We start from the raw sequence: 12,941 nt of genomic DNA, 5'->3' as shown, positions 1-12,941 counted from the left end.
CAGCTGGGGCAACTGCTTTTGCTGTGCCCTCGGCATCATCTGGTTTGGTTGCAGATTGTTTCGTACCTTGGCACTGTATTCCGTTCCACCTGAGAACCAGAGTTCACAGTTGCAGAGTTGCAGAGAACCAGAGTTCAGAGTTGCTGCAGACTTTCTTTAGGATTGATACTGACTTCCGCTCAATGTCTCTTTGCTCTGGGACCGAGTGGAACTGCGATGCCTCTTTCAGTACTGAAGGCACCAACTTCTCATTCATCCTCAGTACTGATATCTCCTTATTGGTTTTTGGATGAGGCTGGTTCCTTGCTTGCTCCTTTGGGGGGTGGCTCTTCCACTATCACTGGATGACTACTGGAGGATTGTTGAAATTGAGGACGTCTTCCTCTTCTTCTTTGCTGTCCAAGCAAAGTTCTCAGCAATCCTGAAGACTGTCCTCCAGTCACCATCAGGACCGAATATAAGTGCTGTTACCGCAATAGGGTTAGGGGTTCCTGGCCTAGTACCTATTGGCCAACAGTATGCGTATTCCCAATGGCCCCCTTGGGATGTGGCAACTTGTTATCTCTCTCCTATGCCAAAAGACAGCATTTCTTATGGCCATAACTTATGTGGGAAGAGTTACTGAGCTGCAGACCCTAATGGTGGGCTTTCAGTATACCCAGTTTTTCAAGGACAAGGTTGCCTTGAGTTCTCAACATAAATTTCTCTCTAAGGTGGGTTTCAGAGTAGCAGCCGTGTTGGTCCTGTTCTCTAAGGTGGTGCCACTATTTCATCTTAACTAGACAATTTACTTACCTATATCTTTTTTCCCAAACCTCATTCGAATGCTGATGAACAGCATCTTCACTCCTTAGATGTGAGGTGATGCTTGGCGTTTCACATAGAAAGAACCAAGCTATTTCATTCACCACCTTGTCTTTTTATTTCCTTTGTCGATCACAAGAGTGATCAAGCCGTCTCCACGCAGACAATTTCCAGTTGGTTAACATCCTGTGTCACTATAGTTTGAGATAACTTGGACTCCACCTCCACAGAGGTGAAGAGCCCATTTGACAATGTCCCAAGCAGCTTTGATCACTTTTCACAGTGATATTTTGATATTGGACATTTTCAGGGCTGCTACTTTGTCTTCAGTACATACTTTTACCAAGCTTTATACTTTTATGTCTGCATTCTGATCAGATGCAAATTTTGGGAAGGCAGCCTTGCAGTCACTCTTTAAATAGACTCCAAGACCCACCTCTTTCTGATATTGATTGAGTCACCTGAGTGGAATACACATCTGCAACTCAAAGAAGCAGACTGTTACCTACTGGTATTGTAACTGTTCTAGATGTGGGTGCATATGTGTATCCCATGACCCACCTTTGGTCCCTTCTGCATTGGAATCTCAATTCTTGGCATTCTGTGCAAAGGATCTGAGGGGAGTTGGGGTAGTGCCACCATTAAATAGCCTGGGTAGGGGCTAAGGCCCTATGTTTACTGCTAGGCAAAGTTCTCTGACTCTGGTGCGCACAGTACACGCACACCAGAGTGGAATGCGCCTCTGCACCCATGTCTCTAAAAACAACAGTTACAGTACAGCAAGTAACTGTCTTTTTCGTTTGTTTAGTAAAACTTGAAAAATTATATTCCTGACATCAGTCACCTATTATATTGTTCCTTTTGAATCTATTTCTTTTGTTTCCTATAATTACTTTCTTTGATGGCAGTGCATTAGTTTTAATCAGTTTGGGTTTTTTGGTGTTAAACTTAATGGGATTCAGTGGTGAAATTTTAACTCTTCCTACCCAAGAGTTGTGCTTGTCACTGAATATTATTTTTAATATAGATGAACTACAGAGCTGTTCATTTTGAGTCATGTCACTAGGTGGCAACATTTATGTCTCTTAAAAGTTGGATTACCAAGGCCTGGTCTACACTTGGGGGGGAATCGATCTAAGATACGCAACTTCAGCTACGAGAATAGTGTAGCTGAAGTCAACGTATCTTAGACAAAATTAAAACTACTTACTTCGCGTCCTCGTGGCGCTGGATTGACGGCCATGGCTCCCCCATCAACTTTGCTTCCGCTTCTTGCACTGCTGGAGTTCAGCAGTCGACGGGAGAGCGATCGGGGATCGATTTATCGTGTCTACACTACACACGATAAATCAATCCCTGATGGATCAATCGCTATCCGGCAGGTAGTGCAGACATACCCCAAAAGTAATACTTCTCTTGCATGACTATTCTACTATACTTATATTTTTATGTTTTAAAAGGTTTGTTCATGGAAGCTCTTCCAAAAAAAGGACACAGAAAACCCAATAATTAACTGAATTTTTGGCCTGGTTTACACTGCGGGGAGGGGGAGGGGATTGATCTGAGATACGCAACTTCAGCTATGAGAATAGCGTAGCTGAAGTCAACATATCTTAGATTGACTTAAATTGACTTACTTCGTGTCCTCGCAGCATGGGATCGACGGCCGCCGCTCCCCCGTCGACTCCGCTTCCACCTCTCTCCCTGGTGGAGTTCTGGAGTCGACGAGGAGCACATCCGGGGATCAATGTATTGTTTCTAGATGAGACACGATAAATCGATCCCCAATAGATCGATTACTACCCGCCGATCAGGCTGGTAGTGTAGACATACCCTTTGTGTGTTCCAATTAACTAGTTCTTTGCATGTGGAAATGAATGTACTCTGTGTAACATCCCAAAGAGTAGATAAACTACTATTGAGCATAGTCAGCAGAAAAGAAATGCCCTGTTCACAATAGCCATACCTATTTTTTGAAAATACTGGTCTTTAGTGGTTAAAATTTCATAGCAAAAAATATGGCAATAGATGATTATGAAATGTTTAAGGAAAGTCATTGAATTGAATGGCCACAAGCCTAATTTAATTTCTTGTTGCATCAAATTTACCTAAATGTTTTATTACCCGAATATCTTTTAATTTTTTGGGGTTTTTCTTAATACTGCTTTAAACCAATACTTGAGGAGAAATTGGTCCAATGTATCCTTTCATGTACCCTTGTGACTTCAAATTAAGTAAAATATAATAGCAGTAGTTACTAATAGACCAAGTTGTCATCTTTAACAGGTCTTCTGAACACATAATGGCCAAAATCATGATTAATCTGATGTTTCTTTTGTTTTAATTATAGGATATGACAAGGCTGCCAAGATTGCCAAAACAGCACACAAAGAAGGGACAACACTAAAAGAAGCAGCTATTAAGCTTGGATTCCTTACATCAGAACAGTTTGATCAGTGGGTGAAGCCTAAAGATATGCTAGGTCCTCAGTAATTTTAACAAGTGTACTTAACAGGAAAAAAATTAAATTGTATAAAACAAAATATTTTGCAGCTCACTTTGTTTTTCATGGCCACTTATATCATGACTGAAGTGCTTTTCCATATGGGTCATAAGGTTATATTAGGAAATTGTCCTAATTTAATAAATATATGCAAATAGAATAAATATTCCAAAAAATTGATTCATCCAGCTGCATCTCATTGCCAGAGATACCTCATTATTTATGTAGTTTAGATGCATGTCCTCAAAAATAGTTGTATACTTGAAAGGATGGTGCTACCAGAGCAATATCTATACAATTAACTCTATGTAATAAAAGACAATGTGTCTTTTTTATTATTGAAACAAAACATGAAATACTGTAAATTACTTCCTTTATAGATCATTTGATTAGCTAATTTAAAGTATTGGAGCCTTCCAGTACTGGATTGCCTGCTTTAAACCAAAAGGTAAGTTTTGTTCAAGAATAAAGATGAATAACTAATTTGAGATGTCCTTGAAAATGTATTCATATTTTGCAGAACGTAATTTTAATATTTGTAAACCAAGCACCTGCATTGTCAATGCCAAGAAACCCAACTTTAAATTTGCCTTCCAATGTTTTACCTAACTAATTTCTCAAAAATCAAAAATTAAATATATAAAAACTTTGTGTATCCTAAAGGACATCAAATTTCATACTATCTTGTTTGCAGCCTTTATTAAATAGTGGAAGTTGCAGTAACCTGGTCTAGTAACACTGAAAAATCTAACCACACCCCCTCAATTGTGTGCCAAAACAACAAATGGCAGATATATCTACCTCTTTAGCTGAGGATGTATATTTGTCAGTTGGAGCCTGATAGAGCCTGATACCTTACCCAGTGCTTGGCTGAGGGGTAGCTAACAGACCTTGTTGGATTAGATGAAATGAAGACATAAGGCATATTGAACAAGATGAGATATTGCAGAACTGCATGTGATGGGTAAGTTCTATGGCCTCTATTACACAAGAAATCAGACTATATCAGGGGTGGGCAAACCATGTCCCGCAGGCCTCATCCAGCCTGTGAGCCATTTTAAGTCAACCCACAAGCTCCCGCTGAGCACTCCAGCAATCCAGCCGGGGCGCTGGGTCGGGGGCTGCACCATGTGGGTCCCAGAAGCTGCAGCATGAACCATGGCATGGTCCCGGTCCAGCTCCTAAGCGCTCCAATGGGAGCTGCAGGGGCGGTGCCTGCAGACAGAGCAGTGTGCAGAGCCACCTGCCCGTGAATCTGTGTAGGAGCCAGAGAAGAGACATGCCATTACTGCCGGGAGCTGCTTGAGCTAAGCACCGCTCAGAGCCTGCATCCCTGAGCCTCTCCTCATGCCCCAACCCACTGCCCCAGCCCTGATCCCCCTCCTGTTCCCCAAACAACATGATCCCTCCTGAAGCACCCTTCTGCACCCCAAACCTCTCATCCCCAGCCCCACCCTAGAGCCCGCACCCCCAGCTGGAACCTGCACCCCTTCCTGCACCGCAACCCCAATTTTGTGAGCATTCATGGCCCACCATACAATTTCCTCTTCCCCAATGTGGCCCTCAGGCCAAAAGGTTTGCCCATCCCTGGACTAGATGATCACGATGGTCCATTCTGGTTCTGGAATCTATGAATCTATAGCACTCTCAGGTAGAAGAAATAATTGCCCACTGCCTCCCTTTAAGAATGCATGGCAAAGAAGGAATTGAACCACAAAAAAGCAGCCCAGGCAAATCTTGCTCTGGTCTATAGGTGAGTGACTAACTCATGACCAACAGTATTGAAAGCAGTTGATAAATCTGATAGTATCAGCATGTACACCCGATCTTCATCAGCAGGAGCAGATCACTAGTGTGATCTGCATTCCATAACCAAATCTGGTACAGTAGAACCTCAGAGTTATGAACATCTGAGTTACAAACTGGTCAACTACACACCTCATTTGGAGCCAGAAGTACACAGGCAGCAGCGGGGGGGAAGCAAATACAGTACAATATTGTTAAAAATAAAAGGAAAGATTCGAAAAAAACATTTCAGAAGGTAAGGAAATTGTGCTTTTCATTTAAATTAAGATGATTAAAAGCAGCATTTTTCTTCTGCATAGTAAAGTTTCAAAGCTGTATTAAGTCAATGTTCAGTTGTAAACTTTTGAAAGAACAACCATAATGTTTTGTTCAGACTTATGAATAACCTCCATTTCTGAGGTGTTTGTAACTCTCGAGGCTCTACTGTATTCAGATTGACAAAGTTCCAGGAGATTTGAAACAGCTGCACGCTCACAAGTGATTTGCCCTAACCTTTTCAATAATCTTAACTAAAAATGGAAGGCTTGAAGTATTGCCTTTGTGTGTCTGTCAAAAGGTGGTTTCTTGAGTGGTGGCAATACATGTTCTCCACTAAGTAGACACTGGATGACTACACAGTTGGGCTGTCATATCATCAGAGATACTGTTCCTGACAACTTGTATTCCATCTGTGTGTGGGATGTTAGTGTAGAGAGCCTCTACATCCATGGGGGCTAGGATGGTGTTTTCTGGAAGGTTACCAATGCATTGTAGTTTTCTCAGGAAATCAGTGGTGTCATGGAGATAGCTGGGAGTGCTGGTGGTGTAGGGTCTGAGTAGAGAGTCCATATATCCAGACAGTCCTGCAGTGATCCCTCACTTTCACAGGCCTTGGGTGGCAGGCCAGTCCTCGCCCACAGACAACCTGCCAACCTGAAGCATATTCTCACCAGTAACTGCACACTGCACCATAGTAACTATCTCGGGAACCAATCCATGCAACAAACCTCGATGCCAACTCTGCCCACATATCTACACCAGCAACACCATCACAGGACCTAACCAGACCAGCTACATAATCACCGGTTCATTCACCTGCACGTCCACCAATGTAATATACGCCATCATATGCCAGTAATGCTCCTCTGCCATGTACATTGGCCAAACTGGACAGTCCCTACGGAAAAGGATATATGGATACAAATCAGATATTAGGAATGGCAATATACAAAAACCTGTAGGAGAACACTTCAATCTTCCTGGACACAATAGCACATTTAAAGGTAGCCATCCTGCAGCAAAAAAACTTCAGGAGCAGACTTCAAAGAGAAACTGCTGAGCTCCAGTTCATCTGCAAATTTGACACCATTAGCTCAGGATTAAACAAAGACTGTGAATGGCTAGCCAACTACACAAGCAGTTTCTCCTCCCTTGGTTTTCACACCTCAGCTGCTAGATGAGAGCCTCATCCTCCCTGACTGAACTAACCTCGTTATCTCTAGCCTGCATCTTGCTTGCATATATAGATATAGGGCTTGGCTACACTTACAAGTTGCAGCGCTGGGAGTTACAGCGCTGCTCATGCAGCTGTGTAAGGGCCAGCGCTGGAGTGTGGCCACACTGACAGCTACCAGCGCTGCAGTGTGGCCACACTTGCAGCACTTTCCAGCGCTGTATTGAGAGGTGCATTGTGGGCAGCTATCCCACAGAACACCTCGTACCGTTTTGGCGCCGTTTTGGCGCTGAGTATTGTGGGAAGGGGAAGGAAGTGTGCGGGTCATTCCGCTTCCTGTTTGCCAGCGCCCCGTGGTGCATCGCTTCACATCCCAGCATTCATTCCGGCAGCGTTTGGCGCCATTGTGAGTGTCTTTCTGTTACTCTCTGTGAATCGCGATTTCTGTGGCAAATGGAGCCCGATCTGCTGAGGACTCTGCTGATGAGTGTCACCAGCACAACACGTTTGGCAGTCGATATATTCCTTCAGCTCCAAAGGGACAGTGAGGAGTCCGACGATGATATCAATATGGATTTGTCTGCCGCGTGACACTAGAGTGCTTGGCGGCATTCACGGAAATGCTCAGCACCGTTGAACGCCGCTTTGGGCTCGAAACAAGCACTGAGTGGTGGGATCACATCGTCATGGAAGTCTGGGATGACGAGCAGTGGCTGCAGAACTTTCGTATGAGAAAAGCCACTTTCATGGGACTGTGTGCTGAGCTCGCCCCACTCTGCGCGCAAGGACACAAGATTGAGAGCTGCCCTGACGGTGGAAAAGCGGTGGCTATTGCAATCTGGAAGATGGCAAATCCAGACAGCTACCGGTCGGTCGGGAACCAGTTTGGTGTGGAAAGTCGACTGGGAATCGCTTTTGATGCAAGTTTGCAAGGCAATTAATCGCATCCTGCTAAGAAAGACCGTGACTCTGGGAGCGTGCAGGACATTGTGGATGGCTTTGCACAAATGGGTTTCCCTAACTGTGGAGGCGATAGATGGGACGCATATTCCTATTCTGGCCCCACCTGGCATCAGAGTACGTTAATCGTAAGGGGTATTTCTCTATGGTTCTCCAGGCGCTTGGATCACCGCGGGCGTTTCATTGACATTTACACAGGCTGGCCTGGAAAGGTGCATGATGCACGCATCTTCGGAACAGTGGCCTGTTCAGGAAGATGCAGGCAGGACTTTTTTCCCAGACAGGAAGATCACAGTAGGGGATGTCGAAATGCCCACTGTGATCCTTGGAGACCCCGCATACCCGTTACTGCCTTGGCTCATGAAACCCTATACAGGGAAGCTTGACAGGAGCAAGGACCGGTTCAACTACAGGCTGAGCCGGTGCAGAATGACTGTGGAGTGTGCTTTTGGGCGTTTAAAGGCTCGCTGGAGATGTTTGTATGGGAAGCTAGACTTGGGGGGAAGCAGCATCCCGCGGTTATAAGCGCTTGCTGTACCCTCCATAATATTTGTGAAGGAAGGGTGAAACATTCAGTGAGGCATGGACCACCGAGGTTCAAGTCCTGGAGGCTGAATATGCACAGCCAGAGAGCAGGGCTAATAGAGAGGCCCAGCACAGGGCTTCAAGGATTAGGGATGCCTTGAGGGAAGAATTTGAGGCTGAAAGCCAACAGTAATGTTTGCTGCCTTGCATGGGAGTGAATTGCACTGCTTACACTGTTATTCTATTATCCATAATAATAATATGATTTGCAGTGCCTCTTTCTTTACTGGGCTAAGGTGTCTTTCACTATCTGCTATAATAAAGACTGTTTTCAAAGCCAAGAATTGTTTTATTGAAAAGAAAAAAACTTCCTTGACAGACAGACAGACACACAACATTTCATTAACACAAGAGGGCAAGGGTGTGGGTTGGTGAACTGTACAGTCACAAGTTTGCATATGCCATGTCTGGATTGCTGTTTAATGAATCCTGCACTTCAGGGTGCATATACTGCATGGTGATGGGGGTTGAATGCAGAGGGTAAGGGTGGTGGTAGGTATCAGGGCTGGTTGGGGAACGTACAGGTGTTGGAGGCAGCTGGTGGTGGTAAGAGCCTGGATGCTGGGAAAGGTGGTTGAGCTGACATTGGGGCACAAGGCACAAAGGACGGGGCGGGTGGGGGAGTAGCACGGTAGTGCTCTGCTTGCATGGCAACGAGTGACTCTATAGACTCCGCTTGGCGCTCCAGGATGCTTAGCAGCCGCTCCGTGCTTTTCCTCTTGGCCACTGCATTTCTCTGGTCCTGCTTTCTTTCTCTCGCCACTCCTTCAATTCTTTTCTCTCTGTAGCAGAGTGCTGAAGAACAGTTTTCAGCATGTCCTCTTTGCTCTTTCGGGATTTTTCTCAAATTTTGAAGCCTCTGTGATGTTGAACATCTGGGCAGTCCAGTCAAGGTCACTGTACACACAGAAATGACAACATTTAACACGGGCAGCATTGTATCCACTATCTCCAGACATGAATTGTTACACTGAGGAGTTCTCACTTGCAAGTTCTCACTTGCATTCTTTATCCCAAAAGGAAAACACAACAGAAGCCACGAAATGGTGAGTGAGGAGTGGGGCTTGAGTGAGAGGGGAGCTGGTTGCTTGGGTAATCTGGAGTGCTAGAGGGGTTGAGTGAAGATGCAGATGCAGGGGTGATCTTATCTCCTATCTCTTCACTAAAGAGTCTCCCAACATTTTTCACAGGACTTAATCCTGGAAGATGTTTCCCTACTGCAGTCACTAGGGAACAGCGGGGGGCTCTTTTAGAGCAATGTGGATTCCGCCCGGGACCCTATGCGGCGTGCCTGTGTTCAGACATGGTGCCCTGGCCGAAGAGTGGCGCGGACGCCACCGTCACTGGGACAAGGGACACAGTGGCTCTGCCTATAAACCTGCGCAGGCATATTGCCCACGCTCTGGCTGACGCTTGTGCTGAGATAACTGAAGCAGATTACCGCGACGTGATAGACCACATCAACGGGCTATTCCACATCTAGACGCTGCCATGCATGCATCCATAACCCCCCTTCCTCTCCAGAAACATTTCCACCCAGAAAATAAAAGCCGCTTACCGGTACACCGCTCCTCTGCCTGTCCTTCTGCAACTGCTGGCTGCTGCTGCGATTGGGTACTTTCCTCCTGGCTTGAGAAGAGCTCCTGGCTGCATGCCTCCAGGGAATCTGCGGTTTCTTCCCCCATCCCAGGAGCTTCACTCGCGGTTTCCTCTCCCCGCAGCCTCCTCCTCCTCCTGTCCCCAGCCTGCTCAGAAGTGTCCATCGTTACCCTGGGATTGGCAGTGGGGTCACCCCAAGTATGTTGTCCATCTCCACGTAAAAACGGCAGGTCGTGGGGGCGGATCCGGATCTGCGATTCCCCTCTCGGGCTTTGTAATAGGCACTCCGCAGCTCTTTAACTTTCACCCTGCATTGTAGTGCGTCCCGTTGATGGCCCCTATCCAGCATGTCCCTTGATATCTGCTCAAAGATATCGTAATTCCTACGGACCGAGCGCAGCTGTGCCTGAACAGACGCCTCACCCCAAACACTGATGAGGTCCTGCAATTCACCTGTGCTCCATGCTGGGGCTCGCTTGCCGTGGAGGCATGGTTACCTGTAACCTGTAACTGATTAACTGATTGCACTCCACACCTGGCTGCAGCAAACAGGAAGGAGATTTTTAAATTTCCCGGGGCATTTAAAGGGCGGGTCACCTGAGGCAAGAGCAGTAGAGTGCAAACTGATGTGCAGAGTGGCTGAACAGGAATTCTGGGATAGCTCCTTATTCCCTGGAGGACAGGTAAAGCGCTGGTGAGTGTCCACACCTGCTGAGCAGCGCTGGTGTCACCAGCGCTGCACTCTTATACCCCAACCCGGATGGGTTTTCAGCCAGCGCTGCAACCAGGGAGTTGCAGCGCTGGTTGTGCCCTGCAAGTGTGGACGGGGTGTTAATTGCAGCGCTGGAAAGCCTCCACCAGCGCTGCAACTTGTAAGTGTAGCCAAGCCCATAGATATATAATCTCTCTCCCTGGAAATTTCTACTACATGCATCTGACCAAGTGGGTATTCACCCACGAAAGCTCATGCTCCAATATGTCTGTTAGTCTATAACAGGCCTGCACAACATGCGGCCCGCGGAGGGGACTCTGAATCCCCCGCACACGGTGCTCTGCGGGCGGCCCAGAGCCCTTTGAATTCCAGCTGCGGCAGGGATTCAAAGGGCTCTGGGGTGCCCGCAGCCGCGGAGAGCGCAGAGCCCTTTAAATCCTAGCCGCGGCCGGGAGTCAGCTCTGGGCTGCCCGCAGCCACCGGGAGCCCAGAGCCCTTTAAATTCCAGCCATGGAGGGGAATCAAAGGGCTCTGCGCTGCCCGCAGCGGAGGGCAGCCTAGAGCCCTTTGAATCTCGGCCGCAGCTGATGATTGCCCCCTCCACGGACCCCTGCCCCAACTGCCCCCCAGGAACCCGACCCCCTATCTAACACCGCTGGTCCTTGTCCCCTGATACCCCTCTCCCAGGACCCCCTCCCTTCTCCTTGTCCCCAACTGCCCCCTCCTGAGATCCCCTGCTTCCCCTCACGACCTCACCCCCTACCTGTCCCCTGATGAACCCCTGAGACTCCCATGCCTATCCAACTGCTGCCCGTCCCCTGACTACCCCGCCCCAAACCTCTGCACCATCCAACTCCCCCTGCTCCCTGTCCCTTGACTGCCCCCCGGAACCTCCTCTCCCTTCTCCCAGCCCCCTTACCGTGCCACTCAGACCAGCATGTCTGGCTCCATGCATCTCCAGACATGTTGCTGCCATGCTCCCCTGTGGAGCCCCCAGCCACCCCCGCCCCCCCCCCCAGCACCGGCCGTGCCGATTTGAACACCGCCAAATTCAGGAGTGCTCAAGCTCAGTTTGGGCAGCTGTTACTTCATTTCTCCCAAATCAAATATACTGATCCACTGTAACTTGCTGTAGAAAAAGTAGGATAAAATTGAGCAAGAAATGCTTATTAGCACTGGAATTGCTATTTTCAACAGCCATTGCCTTTTTGTTTGTTTGAAAGGAAGACAGTGATATTGCATTGGCAAATTCCCCATAGAAAGAAAGAGTGGAACAAAAGAATAATAAAGGCACCTCAACTTTTCCTCATTTATGGAGGACAGTCTTATAATATGCATCCAGATATCCTCCAATCACACAAGCTGAAAATTGTTCCACTTTACTGCAGCTCTGTAACCATATGGGAACCAATCCTGTCTGTGTTTTTTGCACATCCAAAATTCCTGCTGAATGACCCACCCTGGGAGCGATTTACCAGTGACCCAGGGCTGGGGCGGCAGGAGGTGTGGGCAGGGCCAGCTTTAGGCCAATTCAACCAATTCCCCTGAATTGGGCCCTGCCCCTAAGAGGGCCCCGTGCCCAAGCCCTAGTACAGCGTACTGGCAAGAGCCGGTGCGCTGTACTGGTGTGGCCCGGCTTCCCCAGAGGGCAATTTAAAGGGCCTGGGGCTCCCAGCATGGGCCGGAGCCCCAGGCCCTTTAAATTGCCACCAGAGCCCTGCTGCTGGAGCCCTGGGGTAGGGCTGCAGGGCTCTGGGGGCTATTTAACAAGTCCGGGGCTCCGGCTGCTTCTACCGCCCGGTCCTTTAAATAGCCGCTGGAGCCCCGCCACTTCCCCAGGGTAGCGGGGGGCTCCAGCTGCCTCTGCTGCCCCATCCTTTAAATAGCCCCCAGAGCCCCGCCACTTCCCCAGGGTTCCTGTGGCTATTTAAAGGGCCGGGGCGGTAGAAGCAGGGAAGCCCCGGGCTGCTGCTGCTACCCTAGTGGGGGAGGGAGGAGGAGGGGGCACTCACCATACAGGGTGGCTTGTACCCCCTGTACCTGCACCCTCTGCCCTGCCTGCAGCCAGTCCCTGTCTCCAGCCAGCCCCGTACCCCCTGCCCTGCCTCCAGCCCCGCACTCCTTGCCCTGCCTGCAGCCAGATCCTACCTCCAGTCAGCCCCTGCCCTGCCTCCAGCCAGCCCCCTGTCCACTGGTGCCCTGCACTTCCCAGGGCAGTAACCCTGCGCACCTGCTTCAATGAGGGGTCAGGGAGCAGCTGGGACCCACCCATGTGCACACCCTAGGGTGACCAGACAGCAAGTGTGAACAATTGGGACAGGGATTGGGGGGTAATAGGATCCTATATAAGAAAAAGACCCAAAAATCGAGACTGCCCCGATAAAATCTGGACATCTGGTCACCCTAGCACACCCCCAGGGAGTGGCGGGGACCCACACATGTGAAACGGAGCTCATTTCTAGTTCAGGCCCATCTTTTAAAAAAAAGAACTTTAGGCTTAACATACATTCGTATTTTCCCAGACCTGTCCAGCTTTTTGG

General features: G+C 48.2%; 1 protein-coding gene across 2 annotated transcripts in view; it reads left to right on the top strand.

Moving 5' to 3' along the window:
• The window catches only part of FH (fumarate hydratase), a 32,472-nt gene extending 29,125 nt beyond the window's left edge, over positions 1-3,347 (top strand). For both annotated transcript variants that reach the window (XM_039527656.1, XM_039527657.1), the window contains exon 10: positions 3,155-3,347. In XM_039527656.1, coding sequence (XP_039383590.1) covers positions 3,155-3,297 — 143 coding nt within the window. In that variant the 3' untranslated portion in view covers positions 3,298-3,347. The remainder of the gene's footprint in view (positions 1-3,154) is intronic.
• The last annotated feature ends 9,594 nt before the right edge of the window (positions 3,348-12,941 follow it).

This window comes from Mauremys reevesii, linkage group 2 (genome assembly GCF_016161935.1).
Source record: "Mauremys reevesii isolate NIE-2019 linkage group 2, ASM1616193v1, whole genome shotgun sequence".
Taxonomy (NCBI): domain Eukaryota; kingdom Metazoa; phylum Chordata; order Testudines; family Geoemydidae; genus Mauremys; species Mauremys reevesii.
The sequence above is the reverse complement of the archived record's forward strand: the minus strand, read 5'-3'. Positions and strand labels throughout refer to the sequence as shown.